Source organism: Ambystoma mexicanum, chromosome 3q (genome assembly GCF_040938575.1).
Source record: "Ambystoma mexicanum isolate Mex_15411 chromosome 3q, UKY_AmexF1_1, whole genome shotgun sequence".
Classification (NCBI taxonomy): Eukaryota; Metazoa; Chordata; class Amphibia; order Caudata; family Ambystomatidae; genus Ambystoma; species Ambystoma mexicanum.
In genome coordinates this window covers 1,050,471,449-1,050,484,040 of record NC_090926.1, presented here as the reverse complement: position 1 = coordinate 1,050,484,040, position 12,592 = coordinate 1,050,471,449, and the positions used below count along the sequence as shown (strand labels likewise).

Below are 12,592 nucleotides of genomic sequence, written 5' to 3'. Positions count from 1 at the left end.
AAGCAAAATCTCCATTACGTCATCCGGAAGATCCCAATCCTTGTATCTCAACCTCTCAGAAACCATGCATGAAGATTGAGTGTCTTGACCTCTGGATGGAGAATTCGACCTTCCTCTTGTGAGAGAAGATCCTCTTTGCGGAAGACGCCTTGGAGGGCAGATGGACATGTCCAGAAGGTCCGGGTACCACGTCCTCCTGGCCCAATTGCATGGTTTTCCTGAACTTTTCAACCTCCTGATTACCTGAGGAATTACGGGGACTGGAGGAAACGCGTACAGTAGGGGGACCTCCCAGTCCACCACGAACGCGTCTCCTAGAGCTCCTCTCGTGGGAAATTCTCTTGAGCAATACTGTTTGCACTTCTGGTTTACCATGGTCGTAAACAGATCCCCAAAGGGCGAAGATCTCCAGAAGGACTTCCTGAGCTAACTCCCACTCGTGGGAGACTGTGCTCTGCCTGCTCAGAGCGTCTGCCGCCGTGTTCTGCTCTCCGGCCAGGTGAACTGCCGGTAGAGAGATTCCTTCTCGTATTGCTCAGAACCAGAGCTGCATTGCTTCTCTGCACAGTGGTAGTGATCCTACGCCTCCTCTTTTGTTGAGGTAGTACATGGCCACTGTGTTGTCCGTCATTATCAGGACATTCTTTCCCTGTACAGAGGACAGAAAGGCCTTCAGTGCTAGTCTGATTGCCCTCAGCTCCAAGAGGTTGATGTGTAGTTTGGACTCCGATGGAGACCAACTACCGCTGATTGTCAGATCGTTGGTGTGGGCTACCCACCCCATGAATGAGACGTCCGTTACTATTGTAACGGACGCCTCACTCATGGGCGATGGTTGCCAAAAAGATTCTCCCTTGAAGATGTTGTCGTTGCAAGCCCACCATAGTAGATCCTCAGCAACTGCGCTCGGGACTTGCAGAAGATCCGACATACTCCCCAAGAACTGGGACCACTGAGTCCTGAGGGCCCATTGAAGGGATCTCATTCTCAGTCTGGCCTCTGGCACCAGAAAATTGCAGGATCCAGAAACCTCAGAAAATCGAAGGCCGGCAGATGCTGGGCTTTCTGGAATTTTGTTACCATCTGCAGAATGTGGAGAGCTCTTACCTCGGGAGGCGAGGCTTTGCCCGAGGAAGTGTGCAAGACTGCTCTGATAAACTGGGTTTTTGGGATGGTATCATGTGGGACTTCTTGAAATTGAGGGAGAAGCCCAGATTGTGAAGGAAGTGACAGGTGATCACAGGTGTTTTTGAGCTTGTTCAGGAGACAAAGCTCTGATCAACCAGTCGTCCAGGTAGGGGTAGACGTGAATCCCCCCTCTCCTGAGACTCGCTGCCACTACAGCCATCAACTTGGTGAATACCCTCGGGCGGAGGTCAGCCCGAATGGCAGAACTCAAAACTGATAGTGAGAACCGCGAACCTCAGGTACTTTATGTGCTTGAGATGGATTGGCACATGAAAGTAAGCATCCTGAAGATCCAATGATACCAACCAGTCTTGAAGTTAGAGAGCCTGAAGGATCTGGGAAAGGGTTACCATCTTGAACTTGTCCTTCCTGAGGAACTTGTTCAAGTTACTTAAGTCCAAGATGGGTCTCAATCCTCCGTCCTTCTTTGGGATGAGAAAATAAGGGGAGCACCAATTCTTGTTCCTCTCCGCTACAGATACATGTTCTATTGCACCTTTCTCTAGCAGGGTTAAAATTTCCTGCAAAAGGAGCGGGTCTGTAATTTTTGTCGAGTTGGCTCCCGGTGGATGATCGTGAGGCCTTTTTATGAAGGGAAGACAGTAACGTTGAGCTACTGTTACTATTGCCCAAGCATCTGAAGTAAAGCCCCGCCATTCTTTCAGATGTTGAGAGATTCTGCCTCCCACTGGTGTTTTGTATGATAAGGCCTCAGAGTGATTTGGAGGCGGCTGCAGGAGCGGCTGAGGGTAAAGTTACCGTTCCTGAAGATGGCTTTGTCGTCTTTCCTCGTCCACCACGGGTGACATTTCTTTTGCCCCTTTGAAAAGCCTGTCCTCTTCCTCTACCAAAAGAAAAGTAGTAACGAAAAGGACGACCCCTCCAGGAAGATGAGCCGAATAGGGTTTCTGAGGTTGTCGCATGGAGGCCCTAAGGGATTTAGCTGCCGCTTTTGAGATCTGTAGTTTTTCTAGGCTCTCATCAGGCTTACAACCAAACAGCCTCGAGCCATCAAAAGGCATGTTGAGAAGCCTGGCCTGCACATCTGGTGCAAACCCCAACTTTCTCAACCATGCAAATCTGCGTAGCACTGTGCTTGATGCCATGGATCTGCTAATACTATCCAGTATCCAGACCAGACGGGAGACATTCCCCCATTGCCTCCTTCCCGTCTTTGACTATATTCAGGAAGCCTTCCCTTTCCTCGCCTTCCGGAATATGATCAGCCGCCGCCTAATTCATTCCCACAGGGTATGTGTGAACCTGGCCAGGGTACAGGTGACATTGGTTGACTTCAAGGCCGTATTACCCTAAGTAAAAACTTTATGGGCCCAAGCGTCAACCTTCTTATCCTCCCTATCCAGAGGTATGGTTAGGTACACAGTTTGTCTCGAAGTAGTTGCAGCCTGAATAACCAGACTTTCTGGAGTGGGGTATCTATTCAGGTACTCGGGATCAGAAGTAGAAGTTCTATACTTCTTTGGAAAATTGCTGTTTACCGCGGCAATGTTATCAGGGGTTTCCCAGTTCTTTTCCACTGTCCTCTGAAGCGCCCTATGGAAAGGGAGAACTGGATCTTTCTGGGGGCCCCGAACTATTATGTCTGTCATATCGTCCTGTTCAAAAATGGGTGAGGCTCTTCCCCAGTCCATATATTCTACCACTCTATTCATCAAACTCCTGTACCCTGAATCTGCATGTTCTGCAGGATCAGGTCTAGCAAACTCCAATTCAGGTGACATGTCAATGCCACTAGCAGAATGTAGAGTTTCGCACAGGTCTCTCATCTTAGATTCAGGGTCTATAAGTTCCTCTGGAACCTGTCTATTGCCATATTGCACTCCAAAAGGAGAGATATCCTCATCCTCCGAGCCAGTTTCTTCAAAAATTGCAGACATAGGGCCTCATTATAAGGCTGGCGCTCCCGTAATGAAGGGGGCCAGTACGGGACCTGCCCCCTTCATTCCGGGAGCGCCGATTACGAGCTTCCCATCGCGGGACCCAGATCGCACACCTGGTAAAACCAGGCATGCTTTCCGGGTCCCGCGAGGGGAAGAGGGAGACAATAACGGGCCAGATGTAATCTGCCCGTTATTACCTCCCTCCCCAATCCCGTTGAGCCCTATGGGGGCTGAAATGGGAATGGGGATGGGTTACTGCAAGGAGAAATTACTGGGTCCTCCTATGTCGGAGTAACCCGGTAAGTCCCCATTGCAGGAACCCGGTAATGGAGCCCGGAACGGAGGCAGCCATGGAGCTAACAGCTCCATGGCTACCTTCATTCTTGTAATGAGGCCCATAGTCTTAAAAAAGTCTGACTTTGGTAAGGGTGTAAACCTCCTCTCTTCCTCCTGATTTTTTTGTCGAAGGAATGAAGGGCTGCATTCTCAAAGACCTCCATCATTTTTCTTTTAAAATTTTCCCTTTTGCTTGGGGAATCCGATTTTGTAGACATCAAACCAATTCAGTCGATGTATCAAATGATGACGAAGGCGATCTATGGCCCACATTACAACACTGGCGCTAAACCATGGCGCTATTAGCACCATGGTTGGTGCCGGTGTTGTAACAGGTCCGCCATGGTTCAATGGGGAATTACCACCCCATTCCAAGGTTGGCGTGGCAGTAATTCCCCATTGAACCATGGCCCTTCCCCATTCCCATTTTCACCCCATAGGGCTCTATGGGAATGGGGAAGGCGCTAAGTATGGTACTGCAAATTGCGGTACCGTACTTAGCACCAAGGCCCCTTTGCGGGTCCCTACTTTAACGGCTGGTATAGACCAGCCGTTAAGGTCGGGTCCTGCAAAGGGACCTCGTGATCAGGCACTAATGGGTTAACGGCACTGCAGCCTTTTACGGTGCTGTTAACCCATTAGCGCCAGGGTCGTAATGAGGCCCTATGTCTCCTTTTAACATTTTTAGAAGATGACAAAGAAGATCATCTCGATCTACTACGAGATCGGGATCTCTTTGAGTGTTTCTTGTGCCGTTCCGATTCCTTTGAATCGGACGATTTTTTATGCCTTTTCGACGAGGCCTTCGAAGTGGCCTTTGACGCCTCCCGTCCCACCACTAGTTTACCTTTCCTCTCACAGAGGGCCTTCTCCGTCATTGACTGACAGGAGCCACAGTCGCTGGTTCGATGATCTGAACCCAGACAACAAAGACAGATGCGGTGGGGATCGGTGATAGACATCTTCGAACCGCAGTCGATACACTTCTTAAACCCAGTCTTGGGTGGAGAAGCAGTAGATGATGATGACATTTTCTGACAGAAAATCTCGAAGCGCGCCGTTCACGAGAGTGAAGCAATCGGAAAAACGGAAATGAAGCCAACGGGCGCGGCTCGAGCTATTTATACCAGCAGTGACGTCAACACGGAACAGAGCCTGTCGAGGGACAATCGATGCCACGACCTCGAGCACAGCGCTGTCTTCCGAAATGTTTTTTCCGAAGCAGCGAAGCTGGCGATAACGAATATCACAAGATGAGGAATACATAGGAGGACACAATCCATTCAAATAGGCATTTACTCTACTTTGAGAAGTTTCCCTAACTCTCTAGTTTAGAGTACTTTTAACATTGAGCTCAGTTTAGTTTTTGGGACAGTTTCTTCTCGCTATCCCTTAAAGGTAAGCAGCTCACCATCAGCGACTATGGATTGCAGGTACACAGGATAAGTTATTCCTTGCTCAGGGATAGTAAAGTTTAGAAATAGGTATTGGTTAAGTAATGTACATGGTGTCACCCTTGTGTGATATAATTTATCCAGAGATATGGAGTGTTAGGTTACTAGTTGACGTTTTGTGTGCTTTATGTCCTTCGAGAACAACCAGGTTTCCCTTGGCTCCCGGCTGCCCCCACTTGAGACTTCCTTTCCAACCAGGCGGGCCCTAGCTAACAACCATCACCTGGCGGGTCTGAGACAGGAGTGCCCGGCTAGCACGGAACAGAGGAATCATCTAAATGCCTCTCACAAGCTGCGCAGAACCATGAAACCCTCAGATAACAGTTAGCTTTGCTGTGTTATTCGTAGCCTGCTAAACTGATAAACAACAGGGTCCAGAGGTTATCAAGTCAGGCAGCTGCTGATCCGCTCCAAATCTCTCACCTTTTTGAGCAGCTCAAAAAAGTTAACCAACCCCAGAGCATAGGGAAACGACAGCAATCATGGAGCTGTGAAGTACCGATCTGCAAATGTACCTATTTTGCAAGCACAACGTTTGTGATGTTAGTGTTATCTTTTTTAAAATTAATTTCTTTTATTGTGATTTTGCTTATCACAATATTTTTACACAGTGTCTCACATATTTCCAAATGTCTTCAATTAAAACCATTTTTGATCACTCTTTAAACCCTGGTAGGTCCTGTGGTAAGAGAAAATAAAATTGGATGCTGAACATGACATTCAATTAATTGTTTGAATTGGTTTGGTTCAGTATGTTATTCAAGAAATTCACTCCTGCACAAACCAAAGCTTGTTTTTCACCCATAAGGAACAGGTTCCACCACTCATCTACTTATACGGTCTTTGAATTAATTACGTGTTCCGTGATGAAAAATGAGCATCCAGGAGTTAATGTTGGACAAGTCGTTATGAGATGGTTAACCATTTCAACACTTTCTGAAATTTTGCAAAAATAAACAAACAGTGTTGTTGATGTCTTGTTTCTGCACGTACAAGCGCTCCTTTGTTGGACATAGATTCAGTCTTAAGCGCAGAAACTGATTCCGATAATAACTGCTTGGGAATGTTTGCAAATATTTCATAGTAATATTCATATCAAGTAGTTCATGCGCCATGTTATTTTTTAGTGATTTATATGTTCTCTTTCGTTAAGAGACTCAATCCAGTCCTGTTTTCTTAATATGTCCTTCACTCCATAGGACGTCTCCAAATGCTCCAGGTGCAGCATGCATTTGTGTTACCACTTATCTGGGATGCATGGATGATTTACAGCTGCTGATATGTTTAGAATTCTATAAGGGCTGCAGCATTGGTCATTGATATTTTCCTCAGCAACAATAGATTGGAGGGATTGTATACCTAATTCTACTCTAATGGCAACCACTGGCAGGCTCTTTGGCAATTTCAAAGTTGTCTTCCATAACGTTCGCTCAAGGGCATTCCAATATTTCCATGAGAGATTTAGACTAGCTTCACCCCCATAGGTCAGAACTGGAACTACCTTTTGTTTATAATAGGTAAGAAACAGTAAAAGTGAGAATTTTCCATATCTCAAGTGCAAGGCTAACATTTTGGCTTTTTGATATAATTCAATTAGCCACGTTTTTTCTTCTATTGATTTATTGAATTTGAAACCAAGGCAACGAATGGCATCTGCCATTTGAAGTTGTTCAGAGCCTATTCTCCACCTAAAGTTCATTCCTTTTTTCCCCAAACTATGCCCAAATGGGATTATTCTGATTTTTCAATATTTATCACCAAATAATTGCTGGACATATAATTTTGTAATGCGTCAAGCAGACGCTGTAGTCCAATCTGAGTTTGTTCCATTAGGACTATGTCATCAGCATAGAGAATAGATGCGGCTCAGTCGTCCGCTGTTTGCAATGTTCACAGTGAGTTTAGAATTCACAATCTCAGTGCTTTTTCTCAGTGCACTTGGAGACATTGATATAGGCTGGCCCATGGGGTCAAGTCCACTAAGGCCACGCTCCCTCAACTTCCTTGCATAACTCTAAGGGGGCAGCTGACAATTGAGTCAGCAACATGTGCAGAAATTGATTTGGCAGTAACATTCGAGCTTCCACGTTGCAGGGAACAACAGCGTTGGCTGGCAAGATTTGAAGCATGATCAGTGGGGTGGGGGGCATTGCTCGTCAAATTGCCTTTGGTGTTTCTGGATACTTTGTTATCCCAGTTGGGGCCATCAGTGCATGCAGATGACAACACCCTCTTTTCATGCCGGAGCTCAGGCTCGATTTGCTCCGCTTCAAGCAGCTCGGCATCCGTAATGTCAAGGGTTCTGTTGTAAAACATTTGGCGCACATATTGTTGAAGTGAATTGATTGCAATGTTTGTTGATTCAATAACATCACTCACCTCTACTAGAGCACTGGGCACACGTGCCCCCCTGGTGGGATAGGCAAAGTCAGGGTTTTCCAAAAGGTTTCTTAAATGGCAGAAGCAAAAGCTGCAGCAGACAGAATCCATACACGACCAGCTTCAAGTAGGACTGGGAGAGACTGGACTCTCGCTAGACTCGCACGCTGGCGCTACACACCCCCTGGTGGTATTATAGGCAAAGTTAGAGTATTCCAAAAGGTCTCTTAAAGTGGCAGCAGAAGCAAAAGCTGCAGCCGACAGAATCCACACACGACCAGCTTCAAATAAGACTGGGAGAGACTAGACTCTTTTTAACGATGAATATATGAACTGTGCTGCTGGTCCATACAAATACAGAGATTATTTCAAATGTTGTGACATTGATCATGCTACACTGATAGAAAACTCGATGGGTCTCATTTTTTAAATCCCTGCAAATTTCACAGGGGGAACACATACATTTGTGCTTATGCAAAGTGAAAACAAAAGAAAGGTATAAATACAGGCCTATTCACTTGCATTGTTTTCTGCACTTTGCAGTGCAAACAGAGTAAATGCTGCCTGCCATTTACGCATGGCAGGCAGTACTCATAATGGAATCCTATGGCATCTGTCTGCATTGTATTGGCGTAAAAAGCTAGAGGATTCCAAAAGAATTCACAACATGTACACCAGCCTGTACATGTGATGCTGACATAAATACTGTTGCATTTGTACACTAGAGAAGGCGAGGGAGGAAACAGACATACTATTCTGTGCCTCCTGACTGCCATCCAATGAAGGAAAATGTGGAGTAGAGGAAAATCCATGCGTTGAATGTTTATGCATGCATTCTATGCATTGATTTTTTTTAATTAGCCTGAATGCATGCAAATGTAATGTTTGAAATCCGTTGTGAAAAGGGGTAAACTACATGTAGTACAAGATACACCTAGTACTGAGTACTTCCACAGGTTGTAAATAACAAAAAATAGTCATTCAAGTTATGCACTATTATCTAGGATACATACAAAGCATCTGATATAGTAAGATTTGTCCTGAAGTGGAGAGGTTAAAACACTTTCGTGTATTTTCTAATTTACTCAATCATTTTAAATGTAAAAGTCTGCTGCGCAACCAAATGCTGTTTATTGGAGCGTTCTACTACAGTGACAAGTTTATTTATCTACTGTTGGCCGTTTAAGGAGGTCTAAAGTAGTTGTTTAGACCACTTCTTTGAAATCACTACTTCAGGTAATATTTTACATGCTGAAAGTGATCGCTAAGTAGTCTCAAGTACAGATGAATAATGGCACATCAAACTGTTCTAACTCTGAAATCTTCTATAATGTTTCATGAATAGACTAAGTTTAGTCCAAGCTGTTGTCATCAGGACCATTCCCTGAAATACATTGGACACATTTAGATTCATTAAGGTAGACATTTCTTAATGTATTAAATGGGTGCAATGAAACAGAGAAACATCATCTAAAGAAGTTAAAGTATAGATAAGGTAGAGCATGCTGCTATTATTAGTATTACCTTCAGAGAAAACTGGTAGATGGGATTGATCTTGTTGAGGTCATTCAGGATGAAGTACAGCAAAGATGCTCTCTCTGCAGTTGGTCTATAATGCTCTCTGGCTTCATTAATTTTAACTTCTGTAATTTTGGCTTCTCTTACCTTAAAGAAAAGAATACTGTCAGCAAGTGTAAACGAAACGTAAGTAGATTAAGTACTCTCCCACTACTTTGAAACTGAGAGGACATCTGTTTGACACACTTCAAAGTGTCAAAAAAACAACTAAATAAATCAATAATATAAGTTAACCAATGCTTTCGAAAACCTTACTCACCATAGTGACTACTTTCTGCATAGTCCCCTTTCTTCCATACTTATGGCTGTGCATATCGCCAGGAAGGTATTTGATCTGCTAATGGTGTCCATGCAGTAGTGCTTGAGAAAAGGTAGATGGGGAGGACTACATGGTTGTTCTCGCTAGGACCTCCCATGAAGCCTGCCTTCGAAATTCCACAGCATAGGTCTTAGCCCTCACTGCATACACATTGATGCCTTTTGGAACAGTTTTTTGTTGCAAATAGTAGGATTCTGAAATGCATGCAACTATCTACAATGCAATCAATGCTTTACTAGCTGGTTGAAAGCCTACAAAGGTGACAAACTGCATCACACTTCCTGAATGCCTTAATTCCCTCAAGGTAAAATTTAGTACCCATGCTTCGGAGTGAGGATTCGGAAAGACCACCAGAGAGAATTGCCTTGTTAGTTTGGAAAGGAGAGGCCAATTTAGGTAGGATCTTTGGATGCGTACACATGGCCACCTTGACTTTCTGAAAAATTGTGTGAGGTTCAGAAGCTGAAAAAGCCTGAATTTCACTTCTGTACCTGACTGATGTTATTTACACCAGGATCACAGTTTTCCACATGACCAACGTGATGTCGGCTGATGCCATGGGTTTGAAGGGCTCATGAGAAATTATTGACAGTAGCAGATTTAGGTCCCATGCCAGATTCTTGGCTTTCACTGCACACAGAGCCTCAAGAGCCCTTCGAAATGACACCTATTAATAGGTTTAGAGGTAGAGAAAGAAATGTTAGAAGAATTCCTGTATTCTCCTGGGGCTACAAGGTGAGAGAGATGTCGAACTGCATGACGGAACTTGCAAGGTGGGACCTAATGATATATAATTCAAGGAGCATTTACTACTATGCTGAGACCATGAGGAAGGCTTACTGATCACTCAATTCATGGTTAGATTGTCCTCCAAGAGCTTCAGATGTCCTGTAGTTAATGCCTCAGGAACCAGCTGACCGAGCCCAATGAGTTAGGGAAGGTGTGAAGAACCCTTTCTCCCTGCTGGGTCAGTCTCTCCGGAAAGACAGCGAGAAATATTGTGCCTTCTGAAGCTAGCTCCACTGGATCCGAAAACCACGTCCTAGCCAGCCAACGTGGTATGACCAGGATCACCAAGGAGTTATAAGAGGTGTGCCACTTGGGTATCACCTTCTGAATGAGAGGGATCAGTGAAAATGTGCGAAGCATCTGAATTGGACTAATTGGATCTATGAATTGGACTGAATGTTGAGAGTAGCTCAGGGAAAGCCCACATCCTGACGCCCGCGAGATGCAAATATTTGACTTTTCACATTGGTCTCTGCATCAAACAAATCTAAGTGGGAGACACCTCATTTGAAAAATATTTGATGGAGGGCAGAATTCTGAAACTACCATTTGTGGATGATCTGTGAAACCTGCACAGCCTGTCTACCTCCACCTTCTAAACCCGGTAGGTTGGTGGCTTTAAGAAGGATATAGTGACCAAGAGCCCACTCCCAGATGCCCGCCACCAGACTGCACAAGACTGGTGTCATTCTGATTGTTGATATATTACATGCAACTCCTATAATATGTCTGTATACATACTATCTTGCCTTCTAGGAGTGGAGAAAGGCCTTAATTCTAGGTGAATTGCTCCGAGTTCGAATACACTGATATGGTCCTGTTTATCCATGCTGGGAAAAAGCATTTAAATGAAGAGATTATACTTAGTTGCCACCCATCCCATCAGGGAGGAATCTATCACAATGACCACATTGTGAGGGGGATCCGAAAATGGCATGCTCACTACAATTTTCTTCCCACAACAAATTCGGGTGTATGTTTACTGGAATGGGGATGCATACTGATTTCAAAGTGCCCCTAAATGTAATTAGGTCTTTCACATTCTGAGTCTGGCAAAGGACACCATAAGACCTAGTAGGTGTTGAAACTACCAGGCTGACAGATGGCTGAGAGATGACAGGGAACCAACCTGCTGAAGAGGAGGATAAGAAGGTGGAATGGGATGGGAGTGCTAACCTGGATACCCAGTAATACCCTGATATGGCAATCTAATTTGCAAAACAATCCGAAATTCGAACTCGAAAAAGAAACCGTGGACCTAGATGCAAGCATCATTTCTGTTTCCTCTCTCCTTGTGCCTAGGGGGCGGGGTTCCTCCGTTCTTTTATGGGCATGCTGGAAGAAGGCCTGGCTGCCTTTTTCTGCATTCAATTAACTCTCTGTACCCCCTGATCAGAAGTCTTGTCTACAGACTGAGGTAGTCTGAAAACGTTTTTGAGGCTGCTTGCTCAGGACCACCAGGGCTTTCTCCTTATGAGCTCCATGTTGATGGAGCTATGGAAATTATCTGCTTGGGTTCCTAAATGAGTGGGCAGAACAAAACATTCTGACAGTCCTCTCATTATCTCATGAAAGAGCCGAGCAGAAATAGGGATGTCTCCTTACTCATCTAACGAGTCAAGAGGGCCTTTTGTCTCGATCACTGGTGCAGGAGCCAACGTATCTTAATCATCTAATGGCATTGAAGGGAGCATTATTGGCTGAGGAACCTCCAGGGTTGATGCAGTCACAGGTCCTGGGATTGGTAGGTGCATCAGTTTGGTCATGAGGCTGATGGCAGAGTAGGTGGAGGAGGCAGAGCTGTAGGACTCACATGGGTAAACAGTCTGGTAACAGATGCTTAAAATAATGTTTACGGATGACCGCATGAGCATGTAGAAGCAGTCAAACATTGGGTCCTCACAAGCCGATTGTAACTGTGATGATGCTGGGGTTGTTGGCTACTGTACAGACCACGCTGGAGTCAACTTGGGAGACCATTTCACACATGGGGTGAAGGACTACCGGGGCACAGTCAGTGGCACTGTGATTGGCCCCAAGTCAGTTCATCGAAATGGGATTTATTTAAGTTAGCATGGTACCTGATCTCATCTCATGACGCGCCACTATTTTGTGTAACGAAAACTGTGACTTTGTATGGGGCTTCAAGGCACTCAGGGTTAATCCTCCCAATAGAATTACCTGAAGAAGACTCCAATGAGCGCTTGGACATCCAGTTAGTATCAGGCCTTCATGGTCTCTCATTGCTTGAAAGGCTGGTAAGAGGCTGGTAAGAGCCTTGGATTTAATTGCTTACTTTGGACCTCATTATGAATTTGGCGATGTGGCCAAAAACGGTTGTAATTCATTGGTAATGTCAGTGGCTCTGCGATTTCACAGCAATCTTCAACAAACAGAATGATGCCATCAAATGGCATATCCAGGAGTTTTTCCTAGTAATTCGGGCAAAACCTGACATTCTCAGCCACACGTGTCTCCTGACCAAAGTACTAGTGGTCATTGTTCTGTATACACAGTACTGGTGAGGTGTGCAGGACACTTCTTTCCAGCAAGTATGCTGCACGGTCCACCAAATCACCATTACCTGCTTAAAACTACTCACTAACTTCGGAAGTGTGAAGAGGTTTCAAACCAAATGGAAAGGGGTC

The 12,592-nt window shown here is 45.0% G+C and overlaps 1 protein-coding gene across 1 annotated transcript in view; it reads right to left on the bottom strand.

Annotated features, from left to right (window-relative positions):
• DNAH17 (dynein axonemal heavy chain 17) overlaps positions 1-12,592 on the bottom strand; it is an 8,024,690-nt gene that overhangs the window by 999,067 nt on the left and 7,013,031 nt on the right. The window contains exon 67 of the mRNA XM_069655242.1: positions 8,783-8,923. Within this exon, the coding sequence (XP_069511343.1) occupies positions 8,783-8,923 (141 nt within the window). The remainder of the gene's footprint in view (positions 1-8,782; positions 8,924-12,592) is intronic.